Source organism: Carcharhinus amblyrhynchos, chromosome 15 (genome assembly GCF_965287045.1).
Source record: "Carcharhinus amblyrhynchos chromosome 15, sCarAmb.v2.hapA, whole genome shotgun sequence".
In the NCBI taxonomy this organism is placed as follows: Eukaryota; Metazoa; Chordata; class Chondrichthyes; order Carcharhiniformes; family Carcharhinidae; genus Carcharhinus; species Carcharhinus amblyrhynchos.
Genome location: NC_137338.1, coordinates 21,594,817 through 21,610,923, shown reverse-complemented (window position 1 = coordinate 21,610,923; position 16,107 = coordinate 21,594,817). Strand labels below are relative to the sequence as shown.

The window sequence follows — 16,107 nt, the reverse complement described above, 5'->3', positions numbered from 1 at the left end:
GGAAAAAGATTCATAGTACCTTTTTGCTACAGTAATTACCCTTTGAGTTTCTCTACCTTGTCTTCCACTCTTAATTTGAGTTCTCTGTATATTATCTCAGCCTTTCTCCATTTTTTCCTGTATCTATTCCTACTATGTCTTCCTTTCATCAATTTCCTCTCTCTAAGACTTTTCCATTCTGTTGACTCCATATACGTATTGAGATTGGTTTTTGTGATGAGGAAAATGAATTTTGAGGCTCAGGAATAATCAGTTGAAGTGTGGTCAGTTTCATATGCTCAATAAAAAGTCAATGGGAACCATATTCAAGATTATGGAACAGGCAAAGATCATCAATTAGCACATTGGACAGGGATAGAACCACGGTCCAGGAGTAACACTATTGGAAGATCTACAAGTGACAAATCAAGCCATTCTCTTATCCCAGGCTCATTTTCTGGTTTGTTGAAATGTTTATTTGGTCATTATGATGTAATTGTAACACAAGTTAACCATGATGAGGCAAACTTTTCACTGTCTTAATGTGCTGATTGATGATCTTTCTATTGGTTGTGCTCTTCTTAAAGCAAACTAGTTTACATCATCCACCTGAACCACATTCCTTTCTAGATCAATAAACCAGATAGTTGCTGTCATTGCAGCTGTTTTCTACAATTAAACCAGTTGTGCATCCAACTGGTAAATCCAGTTTACAAAGTTGTGATATCTTATTTCACTTTTATTCATGCATGGGATGTGGGTATTGCTGGCTAAGGCAGTATTTATTGCCCACCCATTACCTTAGCAAGGTGGGTGGTGGTGAGCTGCTGCCTTGAATGTCTTTGCAGTGCAGATATATTTGGATAGTTTTAAGATATTTCTGGATTTTGATCCTGTGACAGTGAAGGAGCTACTATGTACAGCGAGAGCAGGTAAGCCCTGTGATGTATCCATCTTAGGCTTAAGTACTCTTTTAATGACCTTAAAATTATTGCCACTCAGTCTCTTTTCCAAAAGTATCCCAGCACAAACACATCAGGAAAAAAAAGAATGTGTGTGTGGGTAGTGGGGAGGGTGGTGGAAAGAGACACTGATGAAACAGTCAAACATGGGCACAATCCTGAAATTCCTGCAGTGATATTCTGGGACTGATTTAGACTCTAACCAGCAGAGTTTTTCCACACTCCCATCAGCAAAGGGTTTTGCTCAGACTCCTTGATACCACACAGTCAAATGCTGTCTTGATAGCAAGGACAGTCACCCCCACCTCACTTCTGGAGTTCAGTTCTTTAGTTCTTTTGTCCACGTTTGAACCAAGGCTGTAATGAGTTCAGGAGCTGAATTGACGGGAATAGCCTTTCAGGGGGAAAACAGCCACAGCCAAAATCATTGCACCACAGTTGGTTCTGCTGCAGAGGGGAGGAAGTTGGGTTCAATTGTAAGGGCAATAGATTGTGGCCACAGAAATGCCAATCAAGACTCCAGGATGGTATGATGCCTCCCTGGTTTTAGGGTCAAGGGTGTCTTGGAGCAGCTACAGGACATTCTGAAGGGGAGGGTGAACTGCCAGTGGTCACAATCACGGGTACAACTACATATGTTTAAAAAAAGAATGAAGTCCTAACAGCAGAATGTAGGAAACTGGAAAGCAAGCTATAAAGTAGGACAAAAAGGTACTGATCTCAGGATTACTACTTGTGCCACATGCTGGTCAGAGTAGAAACAGCATGTATTCTTGTGAATACATGGCTGAAAAGATGGTCTGAGGGGGAGGTTTCAGATTCCTAGGGCATTGGGACTGGTTCTGGGAGAAGATGGGTTACACCTGGGCAGGATAGAAACTGATGTTCTTGGAGGGTGGGGGAGAGGGTTACTTGCTAAAATAGTTGGGGAGGGTTTATACTAAAGTGGCAGGTGGATGGGAACCTTTGCAAGGATTCAGAATAGGGGCCATTAAGAACAAGACAGAAAAAGGAAAGAGAGAAATCAAGGGCCAGAGTCAGATAAAGACCAAATTTAAAAAAAAGGGAAAAATGATAAATATGCTCACCTTCAGGTTTTGTACCTGAATGGTCAGAGCATTCAAAACAAAATAGATGAATTAGTTGCATAGAGGTGTAAAAGGGTATGACATAGTTGGCCTTATGGAGACGTGGTTCCAAGGTAAGGAGGATGGGAATTAAACATGTTCAGGAAGGACAGACACAGGAAAAGGTGGAGGAGTGATATTGTTGATCAATGATGACATTGAGGAAGGATATTAGCATAGATATGGAATCCATGTGGATTGAGTTGAGCAACAAGGGATTGGTATATAGGCCACCAAATTGTCATGGTAATGCTGGGAAAAGCATCAGACAGGAAATCAGATGCAAGTGTTAAAGGAACATCTGTGATTATGGGTGACTTTAGGTTGATCGGGGGAGAGTCAAATTAGTCACAGTACAATGAGGAAGAATGTCTGGGGTGCATACGGAATGGTTTTCTGGTGCAATATGTTAAGGAACCAAGGAGGGAAGCAGACCATCTTGGATGGAGTATTGTGCAATGAGAAATCAGTTCAGAGAATTCTTGAGGATGAGTGACCATGATATGGTAGAAAAATTCTGTCTAGGTGGACAGTAACATACAGTGAAATGTTCCACATGAACAAACTGGGCAGTAGAAAATATTCATCAAGTTCCTTTTGAGTGAAGACAGGGGGAAGATAGAACCAACCATTGAGTCGTAGAGGTAGTCAGCATTGAAAACAGGTCCTTCAGCCCAACATGCCTATGCCACCCCTTTTTGAATAAAACCCCAAATTATTCCCAATTGCCTGCGTTTGGCTCATATCCCTCTGTACCCATCTGTCTAAACGCTTAAGAGACAAAAAAATTGTACCTACCTCTACTGCTACTTCTGGCAGCTTATTCCAGACACTCATCATCTCTATTTGAGAGCAAACAATAAAATACTCCACACGTCAAACTGTGTAGTGAATGGAGCGGTGTCAGGGCTTTAAAAAAAAATCACTTTTATTCAATATTGGAGACAAGATCAAAGAAAGTTAAAAAATTGATACCCAAACCCAGTAAAGCAGTGTCCACCTTGCGTCTCACTAACACTCAGGCCAGTTTGGAAGTTCAGTAATAATCCAGAAAGTGGTCACTGGGCAGATGTCAGCCTTTCTGGGAGAGATTAAAGTCAACTTCTTTAATAAAAAAAGTACACAGGGTACCAGCGAGTCAGTGATGTTAAAAAAAAGTGAAGAGTCTGCAGCGTTAAAATTCCCAGGAACCACCATCCTGCGATGCTCCGACGCCCTTAGCTGTTTTCTTGGGTAGGAGTTGAGGTTGGATGTTTGGTAGCACTCCTCCCTGGGGAATAGTAACATCTTCCAGGAGCCGGAGCAGCTCAGCATCATTCCTCACTGCCAGCTGGATGTGGCGAGGGGCGATCCGCCGCTTCTGGTTGTCGCTGGCTGCGGCTCCGGCTAATTCCACTAGCTCAGCCACCAGGTATTCCAGCACAGCCGCCAGGTAAACCGATGCCGCGGCCCCAATCCTCTCCGCGTAATTCCCCTTCTTCAACAAGCGATTCACTCGGCCAACTGGGAACTGCAAACCCGACCTGGAGGAGCGAGATTTCGGCCCGTTCTTGGGCTGGTCCATAACTTGGCCCCGATCTGCCATTGCTAGCTCGTTACTCTGCTTAAACTACCCTTTAGCGCTAAGGGAGAGGAGACATACTAGCGCAAAGCTCACATAAATACTTAAATAGTGCTCTGACTCAACCCAGCTGCCAATAAGTCTATTAGTCCCCCCAATAATCTGTCTTTAGAATCATTAAATTGTTCACTGAGGGCCGAGAGAATTGTCAAATCCCCCCGCCCCCTACCCCCTTTGACCTCTTTTAAGGTGGTCTTTTGGGTGGGTCTTTTGGGCGGGTCAAACAAGTAAACTAACTTAAATTACGTTCGGACAAAGAAAAAGGGGGCAGCTCCCCGAAAGGAGGGGGAACGGCCCGAACAGAAACAAAAGGTACAAAGGAAACTTAAAAAGTCAAATTAAGTTTCCCCCCTCTTGAAGTGAACCCTAAAATCAGGAGTACTGATTAGTCAACAACCCTCCCTCGGTAAACGGGAAAAAGAAATCAAACATTTTGCTGTTACATTCTGCTAAATGGAATTTTAGTTGATTCCATTGTTAAAATCCACGGGTTTAATAAACTACCCAATAAACTTCAATTTAACCTTCAACGATGGGGTGTGATGCCTTCTCACCTTGAATGAATGTTGCCCTTTGTTGGGACTGTGAAATTGGGCTTTTCTATCGAAGAAGTGAGAGGGTTAATGACTGCACCTTAGTTAACACCTCAAACTTGAGTATCTACAGAGAACGAAACAGGTTATTGTTTCTTTTCCTCCCCGATAACTAGTATCCACAGTATTTTTTTTGTATTGGCGTCAAGCCCCTGATAACAATATTCAGTGAAATTGGATATAGTTGCAGTTTGGTTTTTACAGCAAGCAAGGAATGGAGTTAGCTTTAGAATTTTAAGAATGGAGGGTTTTATTAAACCTGTAATGAAAATATTGAAACAGATTTTGTTATTGTGATTATTACTGCAATTGTACTGAGGCCACGCCACACCTGGAGTATTGCGTGCAGTTTTGCTGTCCTTATCTAAAGAAGGACGCCTTGCTATAGAAGGAGTATCGCAACATTTACCAAGCTGATTCCTGGGATGGCAGAGCTGCCATATCGAATATGCAGCTGAATAAACAGTTTAACAATAAGGTCCTACCAGTACTCAGTAAGTACAATAGAGCCAAAAGCACTTGGTGGCTGGCGGAGAAGCATCATGCCATAGGTAAGGTGTATTTGCAGCTTGAGAGAGGAGCTTTAAGGTTCATAACATTGGCTTCCTTAAGATAAACATGAAAAGCAATGCTGATGTCTGATCGTTATTGCAGAATGCCATCACAGGACCACTGAACAGGAATGAGAGTTGCAGTGCTCAAGGATGCAGCCATCTGCAAAAATTAGCACGGAGAAGGAAGACTGGAGTATTAGTGGAAAGAGCAGGTCTGTGCAAATTAGATTATATATGGTTTGATGGGAGAGATTACAGAGATTTCCCACACAAATTAATATCATATTCCCCACTTGTATTTAAAGGCAAACTATAGGAATGTGTGACATATAATATCCCTTACTTCCTCCATATGGGAAAGTTTTGGTTCATATTGTTGGGGAAAGAGTTTAGAAAGTCTGCAAAGAATAGTATGTCCATAGACAAGACTGTTCCAGGCTTTTGAGTTCATGCAAATGTTGTTCATTTGTCCTCTTAATGGAACAAGGTGAGTCCTGTAGATCAACTGTATTGATAAAACATCACTGTGTTGCGAAGTTGAGTAGAATGTTAGAAGTTGGTGTTTGTAAAATTATTTTAAAAAATTGTAAAATGTTAAAAGAAAGCATTTCATAGTTGTGCTTAAAAATTGTATTTTTTTAAAAAAAAGATGGAGTTGCAAATGCAAGTACACAGAGAGCATAGAGTGAAAATTGTATCCAGAGGCTAGGCAAAAGTGTTGTTTTCTGTCCTCTTGACAATCAGTTTAAACTCAGTATTTGAATAACAGCAGCCTATCAGATTTGAATCTGATGTTTGATTAACTGTAAACCAATCCTATTATGTGAGTGTTACTGTGTCATCTAGCTCCCAGTTCCAGAGAGTCAGCCAGCAACTGCCTCTATCACAGTTTCAGAGACAGCCAGTAACTAATGTCTGCCAGTGTAACAGCTACATTTGTGTCTTAAAGGAAAGTCTCGTCTCAACAGTGTGGGCAGAAGACTCTGGAAAATAAAACCTAGTCATGTTTTGAGTGAATAAAAATTCTATTTTTTTGTTAATAAATGAGAACTGTATTTATCTAAACAGTATTCCACTAGAATAGTGTTTTGTTTGGTTTATTACCAGTTTAGTTAACCTGTTCACTGTTTGTTAATAAATAGTGTTATTTGTTTTTACAAAGAGTCTCAGATAGGTATTTTGATTTTAATGACTAAAAGTTGCTGAAGAGCAGATAGTACCCCATTTCACACACTTTTTAACAGATTATGAAGTGAGGTACTTCTCTTTGTTTGAATGTTAGTTCTTAGAGAGGAGATCAATCTCCCCTTTCATAACAACTGTCACTAGCCCTCTTGCATTAGGCAGAAGCACAGATGCCTGCATTTTGGACAGCACAAGACACCAAATAATGAGATGTGGTTGAGGGATACGCTGCACTGGAGGTGGGGGGAAATCAATTATCCCAAATGCTCCTGAATTGTAAGGTAAAACAGACTAAAGGGAGGTCTTAAACGTTAAAATACAGAATCCAGATTAGTTGATCACCTATCCCAATATCCCAGCCACCCCCACACCATAAACATAATGGAGGGAAATGTGGCTATTGAGTAAATAGGACCTCACTCAACAGGCTATTGGAACAGTCTGGGAATATGTGTCACAAATGTTCCACTGTTTTTTGGGAACCTTTTGAAGGAATTCTGTAGGTTCACTGATTCATAGAATCCCTACAGTGTGGAAGGAGACTATTAGGCCATCAAGTCTGCACTAACTCTCCAACACAGCATCTTGCCCAGGCTCTATCCCCATAATCCTGCGCATTTACCATGCTAACCTATAGATCTTGGGATGTTAAGGGTCAATTTAGCACAGCCAATCAACCTAACCTGCACATCTTTGACTTGTGGGTGAAAATCAGAGGAAACTTGTGCAGAAATGGTGAGAGTGTGCAAACTCCACACAGTCACCCAAGACTGGAATCAAACTTGTCCCTGGTGCTGTGGGACAGCAGTGCTAACCACTGTGTCACCATGCCACTCATTCAAGCACAAACATGTTGGTGAAGACTTTAGGAAGATGCCCTTCAATAGTGGTAAGAATGGACTAATAACAGCAGCCAACTGACAATCATATCAGCTGTAGTTTAGATGGAGACAAAGAGGAAGAGCATGCAGCCAATCTAGCTAAAAGATTTCATTGCACCTCTTGCCTTATCCAACAAGTTCAGACATGATTTTCTGTCCAAATTTGTTTTTAAAAGCTGGTTATTTCCTGCTGACTGATATTTTCTCCAGCAAGAAAACCTTTAGTAATTGTTCATGTCCACCAACATGAACTGAGGCCTTGGTGATTTGGTGGTCCCTACATATCAGCTCTTAATCATAACTTGATGTTTCTCTCCTTGTAAAAGTGTATTCTCAAATCTACTGCAGGTAATGCTTGAAGGTGGTCTAATTTTGCTTTAAAATTCTTATAAAAGGGACCAGATTTCAATGTTTTGATGACAATCAACTACGCGGACTTCAATGTTGCAGTTTATTGTGTTAATATTATTATCTTTTCGACACCACCACTCTGCACTGTCCCCTAAACAAATTTAAATTTTTTTAAATTCATGAGAAATTTGTCATTTAAAACTGAAGACTTTATTACAATTCCCTCTTAATAATCCATCATTTATATGTAGAAAAACTGATATTTTGCACATTTTACAGTTTTAAAGTCTATAAGGAAATTCTTGAGGCGATTGGAAGATTTGTGATTCCGTGAACTGCAAATGACTGAAGAACCCGACTGATTGTGATACTCAATCTTGCACAGCCTGAACACTGTAGAGATCATTGCGTTTCTGCTTGAGAATGGGTATCTGTTGACGGATGTCCGAAAGATATTTCAAATCTGTGTAGAGGAAAATGGAATATACAAAATGTAAATTTCAATGCAGTGTCTGTCTGAGGAAATAATACAATGTCTTCCCGACTAGAACATAACCAGCTGTATTAAGTTTTCTTGGGTATATATCTGTTGCAGAGATGAGTGGTGTGAGCCATTTTTATTTGCCACTTACTGCAACATTTGAAACTGATATAATGACGAAAGCTAAATTCAAAAGTAATCTTAAATGACCACATCCAATACATGTTTCTGAGGTAAATATTTGTTTGGCAGGACAAAATACAGAAAACTCTGGGGGTCGTGGGATTTCAGAGGTTTGCTGGGATGGAATTTCAAATTAGAAATTTAAAGTATTGTTTATTACAATATAAGTATTTTGAAAGAAGCATGTTTCTTGGAACAAATGCATAATTAGAAATGATTAAAGCAACTTTCTTATTTTATCAAGGTGTGAATTTTAAAAAAACAATTTATAAAACAATTAAGTACTTTTTGAAGTGTTGAAAAGGCCTATTGGCAATTATTCACTTGAAGTGAACATGACTACAAGGTAAGGTATAGGAGGGAGGGCTACCAAGTGACTGAGGATCTACAAGTCATCATCTTGAGGAGAGCAGAAAGGAAAATTAGAAGGAATTCACAATTGTAATCCACTGTGGGTGGCACACAGTAGTTAGTACTGCTGCCTCACAGAGCCAGGGACCTGGGTCCGATTCCCGGCTTGAGTCACTGTCTATGCAGAGTCTGCACGTACTCCCCGTGTCTGTGTGGGTTTCCGCCGGGTGCCCTGATTTCCTCCCACTATCCAAGGATGTGGGGGCTAGGTGGATTGGCCATGCTAAATTCTCCCACAGTATATCCGAACCGGCGCCGGAGTGTGATGGCTAGGGTATTTTCACAGTAACTTCATTGCAGTGTTAATGTAAGCCTACTTGCAACACTAATAAATGGACTTTAAACTTGAACATAAGACCCACTCTCCAGGGACCAGAAAGAGAATGAACAAGCAAGAGGCTGAAAAGGGAGATCAAACTGATTCATTTTTTCACATCAAATGCATGAAAAGTACTGACCACAAATTGAGCATGGATCATCTATCCCTCCAGATTGAAGAATTAGGTAAGAAAAGCAATAAAAGAGAGGGACTTTTTTTTCCTAATTATAAATCTGATATGAGGTAAGCTTTTCAGCAGAATCTTACCTATATCTGCATATACAATGGTCTCCTCGGAACCAGCTTTGGTCATCACTTCTCCCCTGGAAAGACAAGAAACAGATGCACATAAAATGTCTGCATTTTAGGTGTTTGGTAAGCAAAATTCTTTTTCTAAAATTAATGTTTATAAAAGTGGACAATTAAAAATGAAATGAACTTCTAAACAATTTTTTAAAAATTCATTCAAGAGATGTGGGCTTTGCTGGCTAGACCAGCATTTATTGCCCAACACCAATAGCCCTGGAAGGTGGTGATGAGCTGCCTTCTTGAGCTGCTGCAGTCCAGGTGGTGTAGGCGCACCCACAGTGCTGTTAGGGAGCAAGTTCCAGGATTTTGACCAAGCAACAGAAAAGATACACCAGTACATTTTCAATTCAGGATGATGAGTGCTTTGAAGGGGACGTGCCTTTTTTCTTTTTAGATGGTAGCGGCTGTGGGTTTGGAAGGTGCTGCCTAAAGAGCCCTGTTGAGTTTCTGTAGTCCATCATGTAGATTTGTCTCTACTATGTGTCCATGCTGGAGGGACTGAATGGCATTCCATCCACAAACAATCAAGCAGATTGCTTTGCTCAGATTGGTACCTAGTTGTAGGGGCTGCAGTCACTCAGGCAAATGGAGAGTATTCCATTGTACTCCTGACTTGTCGATGGGTAAACAGGCTTTGGGGAGTCAGGAGGTGTAGGTGTAGCTACAGTATTTATATGGCTAGTCCAGTTCTGGTTAATGGTAAGCCCCCAGGACATGTTAGTGGAGGATACAGCAACGGTGACGCCATTGAATGTTAAGGGGCGTTTGTTAGATTCTCACTTGTTGGAGATGGTCATTGCCCGGCACATGTGTAGCACAAATGTTACATGTTACCTGTCTCCTGTCAGCCCAAGCCTGGATCATGTCCAGGTCTTACTGCATTTGGATATGCACTGCCCTTAGTAGAAACTACAATGTGTAACAAACAAGCAAATGCTCCAATAGGAGGTAATTTCTGGATGGGCTGAAACGGACCAAATGAGTTTTCTTGTCCATAATTATCTTGTGAAATACATACCAAGGGTTTACTATACTGCTGTGGCCCCATGCCACATAGGAATCATTCTCATTTCGCGCAGGTGATACTGCTGCTATATACACCTGATTGTCAACAGCCCTGTTAACAGATGAAAAAGCAATTTAACAAAAATGCAGTATTTATTGTAAATTTCTAGAGGATCTTAAAAAGCATTGTAGATCTATAAATGTTAGACTACATGAACTATGAAATCCATCAGTTCCCCTGCTTGGACCTCTCCCCATCATTGTTACGTTATTAAAGAGCTCTCTAACCTTTTGGCTTCCAGTTCTGACTAAGTGCGGGGGAATTTTCTTGTCCTGCCTGCCACCGGAATCGGGTGGGGAAGGATACGGGACAAGGGAACCATGCAAAGGTCTGTTGACCTTGGGCAGAACTTTTCCAGCTTTGGGTTGAGCGTGGTTGGAAAATCCTGCCCAGTGTCTTTACCCTAAAGGTTAATTTATCTTTCCTGTTGAACCTTCCACATTTACAACATGTTCAATTTTTGACTCCAGTTTTCCAGTGCGTGCAATTAAAAAAAAAGTATTGATTGTGAATCTAACATGGGAACAGTAAGTAACTCCACCATTCTCATTAAAAATGGGGATTACTTTGAACAACATGATCACCGTATTAAGTACATATAATTGCACACTGGAAATCTTGTTAGACTGGTTGTTTTGTACCATTAAATAAGTTTTAAAGGTTTATAACTCATCACTTCTTAAGATTTACTATTATTTTAATCCTTGCTTAAAAAATAAAATGACCATCTCTATTCCCTCTTGCGATCCACACAGATATTTGTTGCCACTCACCTTGCTCTTTGTAAGAGTTCCCAATGTGCTGGGCCTGTTGTCATGTTGAATGCTCCAGGATAAACTAGAAGTTGGCAGCCTGCAGAGTAGATTTTTTTTTAAATGTAGTTTTATAACAGCTGACCCGTAATAATTTTAATACAAGATAGTCGCTAAATAGTTGGCAGCTACCAAAAGAGGGGAAGAGGATCACCACTTACATCAGCACCAGTGATCGAGAAACAACTACAGGGGCTTTATTCACCATTTCAGCTTAGCGCCCTTTTGATACCAAGCTCAAAGCACAGGACAAATTGCTGGCATTCACCCATAGCTCTAGATAAAAGAGCAAATACTGTCTCGGGGGGGGCAATCCTCCAACTATCTGTCCTGATAACTGAGACCTCACCACAGGATCGGTATGTGAGATCAAACAAAGCTTCAATTTAACATCTTGCCTAAAAGACAACATGTTTGACCATAAATCATTGAACTGCAAGGAGGAAGTCAACATTTGGACACATAATAGCTTTACACTGCACAACATAATTTCTATTTTACTTGCCTCTTTTGGTGTAGATTTGAGCAAGTTCTGAGAACCTCAAATCATAACAAATTCCAATCCCAATCTTGCAGTAGGCTGCAAAGTAAGATAAAGAAAAAATTGATGAAGGCATGATCAAGCATTATTTTAGTGTGTGTGGTTGTAAAAGGCATAACAGCTCAATTCATATTGTTTAATATTGTCATGAACTTCAATTCTGCCAAGCCTAACACACAATTTACCTTTTTCTCTCCTGTCACCATTTCAATCATTTTCAGCATTGGAATCGAAAAACATTAGCAGTACTGGTATTAAAAGACTCTAAATTGTGATTCATATACAGTTCACTTCAATCATTCACATCCAAAGTTACAGCTGTAAAAGGACTTTATGAACACCCCATGTGTAAATATATATTAGCATAAGTTCATATTTACAATTGTCCACACAGCAAGTTCTGAGTCTCTTTCAAACCTATTAGGGAAGTTTTAAAATGCAGTCTGACTACTTCAATGAAGGGAAGTAGGTGTAAAAGAGGGAAATAAACCAGTAGGAAAATAATGTCCAGCCATTATCACATATCTAGTAACTGAGTACTGACGCCAGATGTTTTTATGCAGAGAATGGTTTTATGTGAACCATGATACTCTGTTTTATGAAGTTCCTGAGCACATCTGGAATCCTGTCCTTGGATAGTATCTTATCCCCAGTGGAATGCCAGCTTTTGGATGGCAGAGATCAAAGAAATCACTGACATTCAGCAAGAATCACAAGCCATTGACTGCAATGGGAATTATTAGTGTTTATTATTTATTGATGTCACAAATAGGTTTACATTAACACTGCAATGAAGTCACCGTGAAAATCCCCTAGTCGCCACACTCCAGTGCTTGTTCGGGTACAGTGGGGAAGAATTTACCATAGCCTATGTATCTTACCAGCACTTTCAGACTGTGGAGGAAACTGGAGGAAAGCCACAGAGATAAGGGGAGAATGTGTAGACTCCGCACAGACAGTGACCCAAGCCAGGAATCAAATCCGAGTCCCTGGCATGAGACAGCAGTGCTAACCACAGTGCCACTGCTACCCAATTAACATGAATTAGGAAGTGTTCACACTTGACAGTCACAGCTAATTGGATATAGATAGATAAATTAAAGCTTAAACTGAAAACTCAATTGAAATGTTTAATTGATCATGTTCACATCTCTGTTTTTAGAAGAATTACTTTAAACCGTCCATATGCCTTGATGATTTCTTGAAAAACAAAGTGGACAATAGACTAACAATTTGGTATCTGCCAATCCCCTCAATAACGAGATTGCAGGACCTATGATTTGCTCACCAGCCAATTTCTCTTTTTAACAGAAGGTTGGCTTGTACTTGAGAGCTTCACCCAACAATCTAATCAAAAATCTCCATGTGAAAAATAATAGATATTAAATTGCGTCTCACACCAAGCAACGGCATTATAGGTGACACTGTTCCGAATTTAAATAGGACAGACTTGTGTAATTCCAGCCCTTGCATGGAATCATATATTCAAAGGTCTTGCTGTTTTTACTCACGGGTATCAAAGGTACATAGTTTGTTGCCAGGAGAGAGTGTCTCAGATTCCCGGAAACAGATTTTCCCAGGTACGTCAATATCAAACAGGTGAATCTGATTCAAATACACAACATGGGCAGTTAGTGATTTGATTTATTATTGTCATATGTATTAGTATATAGTGAAAAGTATTGTTTCTTGCACGCTATACAGACAAAACATACCCTTCATAGAGAAGGAAACAAGAGCGTGCAGAATGTAGTGTTACAGTCATAGTTAGGGTGTAGAGAAAGATCAACTTAATACGAGGTAGGTCCATTCAAAAGCCTGACGGCAACATGGAAGAAGCTGTTTTTGAGTCGGTTGGTATATGACCTCGGAATTTGGTATCTTTTTCCTAATGGAAAAAGGTGGAGGAGAGAATGTCCAGGGTGCGTGGGGTCCTTGATTACGCTGGCTGTTTTGCCGAGACAGCAGGGAAGTGTAGACAGAATCAATGGATGGGAGGCTGGTTTGTGTGATGGATTGGGCTACGTTCACAACCTTTTGTTGTTTCTTGTGGTCTTCAGCAGAGCAGGAGCTACAAGTTGTGATACAACCAGAAAGAATGCTTTCTATCGTGTATCTGTAAACGTGGGCCTTCAGGAAAAAGGATAATTTTTAGCGATTAACAAATTTCTGAAGATATTTTGATGTTCGAAATGATCAATCTACTCTGTTTCATTCAGTGACATGTGCCTGTGGACAAACACTTGCCTTGCTATATATTTTTTAAAATTTTACTGCTGTTGGCCAAATTGTGCATCATTCCTCATACTGCGTGAGCACTGGCAAAACTCAAGACCGGCAAAGGCAGTTCCACACTGGCATCTCTGTCATTCAGATTCTGGGTAAGCATGATCCAAAATATGGGTCTACAAATCAGTCATCAGCAGAAGTGGGAAAGTTTTAACTGTAAACGAGGGCAGTCAGCAAGCAAACAGTTGTTGCTGCTTTCAAATCCAAGCATTCATCTAAAAGTTAATCACAGAATCTCCACAGTGCAGAAGGAGGCCATTCAGCCCACTGAGTCTGCACCGCCTCTCAGACAGAGCATCTTACCCAAGCCCTATTTCAGTAACCCAACACATTCATCCTGCTAAACCCCTCACCTACACATTCTGGGACACTCAGGGTCAATTTCAGATGGACAATCCACCTAACCTGCACAGCTTTGGACTTTGGGAGGAAACCCATGGAGAGAAGGTGCAAACTTCACATAGACTGTGACCCAAGGCTGGAATGGAACCCGGGTCCATGGGGCTGTGAGGCAGCAGAGCTAACCACTGTGCCACCATACCTCCACACTGCCAAGCTTTGACTTCAGGTGCTCCCCACTCCCACTATCAGTTCAAACAATGATATCCTGTCTTAATTGAACTGTTTGTTTATTATTGGTTTCAAAACTTCCATGTCTATGACTTAAAACAAAGTGCAGCTTCTAAAGTAAAGTTCATTTATTAGAGACAAGTAGGCTTATGTTCACACTGCAATGAAGTTACTGTGAAAATCCCCTAGCCGCCACACTCTGGCGCCTGTTTGGGTACACTGAGGAAGAATTTAACGTGGCCAATGCACCAAATCTGCACATCTTTGGAATCTGAGAGGAAAGCGGAGCACTGGAGGAAACCCACGCAGACACGGAGAGATTTGTGCAAACTCCACACAGACAGTGACCCAAGCCGAGTCCCTGGAGCTGTGAGGAAGCAGTGCTAACCCCTGTACCTCCGTGCCGCCCCTTCTTTGATCTAAGCTGCCAAATTACCTGGCAGACTTCTAACATGGTTCTATATACACTGAGCTTGGTCCTGTTCCACTTCAATGGAAACATCCTGAGTTATTTTATTATTGTTCAAAGGTAAGTTTTAAAACAATGCAAGATAAAGGGTGTCCCTGTACACCAGTCACTGAAGGTAAGCATGCAGGTGCAGCAGGCAGTAAAAAAAGGCAAATGGCATGTTGGCCTTCACTGCGAGAGGCTTCAAGTACAGGAGCAGGGACGTGTTGTTGCATTTATACAGGGTCTTGGCGAGGTCACACCTAGAGTATTGTTTGCAGTTTTGGTTTCCTTTTCTGAGGGAGGATGTTCTTGCTTGTGAGGGAGTGCAGCGAAGGTTTACCAGGCTGATTCCGGGGATGGCGGGACTGAAGTATGAGGAGACAGTGAATAGGTTAGGATTATTTTCGCTGGAGTTCGGACAAATAAGGGGGATGTCATAGAGATTGATAAAATTCTAATGTGACTAGACAGGGTAGATTCAGGAAGGACGTTCCCGATGGTGGGAGAGTCCAGAATCAGGGGTCACGGTCTGAGGATTCAGGGTAAACCATTTAGGACAGAGGTGAGGAGACAATTCTTCATCCAAAGAGCAGTGAGCCTGTGGAATTCATTACCACAGGAAGTAGTTGATGCCAGAACATTGAATATATTCAAGAGACGGCTGGCTATAGCACTTTGGAGTGAATGGGATGAGGGGTTATGGGAGAAAAAGCAAGATTAGGCTATTTAGTTGGATGATCGTAATAATTGGCAGAGCAGATTTGAAGGTCCAAATGGCCTCCTGCCCTTATCTTCCATGTTTCTAAAATCTCCAAGCAAATTCCCCCAAAACCAGAACTCACTAAATGTTTTTTGACTTGTTGCACACGTTGTTTATATATGCCTCTGTCTCAAAAACAGCTTCAGCAGGAAGAAGCATCAAATAGATTTTGACAACGAACGTGGATGTTTATGATGCTGTGCCAACACTGAATGACACAACGTAAGTCTCTCTTAATTCTGCAATTTGGATTTGGAAACGGATGCCAAGTATTCCTGATTGTTAACTAATGATCAATCAGTTTTTATTGCTGATACTTAAAACCAAACCTGACTTTTTACATCAGAAGAAAATGGGAGGGAAGAAAACTAATCACCAAAATAGGAGCAAATTAGTGAATATTACTTATTAGCTATAACATTGTTAAAACAAAAGTAATAAAAGATCCAGACAGTTTGGCGCAACAACAAAACACAATTATTTACACAGTCCATGGTCACCATCCAGGCAAATGCATGCTTGCAGTTGTTGCATTAAACTGTTTTTCAAGGTTTATTTACAGAGGTCTGGATGTACCAATACAAAGCAATTCTAGCCTTGTTACATAACATAGTTAAAGTATCAAGTTCACAGCACTGCCACAAATGCCAGGTTCGAACTAA

At 40.8% G+C, this 16,107-nt stretch overlaps 2 protein-coding genes across 3 annotated transcripts in view; both read right to left on the bottom strand.

Moving 5' to 3' along the window:
* Positions 1–3,242: 3,242 nt before the first annotated feature.
* Positions 3,243–3,653, bottom strand: LOC145353523 (histone H2A-like). Its single transcript, XM_080204332.1, has one exon. The coding sequence runs from the start codon at positions 3,651–3,653 to the stop codon at positions 3,243–3,245; it is 411 nt and encodes a 136-aa protein (XP_080060458.1).
* Positions 3,654–7,440: 3,787 nt separating this feature from the next.
* nit2 (nitrilase family, member 2) overlaps positions 7,441–16,107 on the bottom strand; it is a 30,066-nt gene continuing 21,399 nt past the window's right edge. For both annotated transcript variants that reach the window (XM_080203570.1, XM_080203569.1), the window contains 6 exons: positions 12,887–12,980; positions 11,340–11,414; positions 10,796–10,874; positions 9,975–10,073; positions 8,915–8,970; positions 7,441–7,716 (listed from right to left, as the gene is read on the bottom strand). In XM_080203570.1, coding sequence (XP_080059696.1) covers positions 7,625–7,716; positions 8,915–8,970; positions 9,975–10,073; positions 10,796–10,874; positions 11,340–11,414; positions 12,887–12,980 — 495 coding nt within the window. In that variant the 3' untranslated portion in view covers positions 7,441–7,624. The remainder of the gene's footprint in view (positions 7,717–8,914; positions 8,971–9,974; positions 10,074–10,795; positions 10,875–11,339; positions 11,415–12,886; positions 12,981–16,107) is intronic.

Bases quoted from the DNA above. Each gene is read 5' to 3' on its own strand.
- LOC145353523 (XM_080204332.1), bottom strand. From the start codon at position 3,653: ATGGCAGATCGGGGCCAAGTTATGGACCAGCCCAAGAACGGGCCGAAA.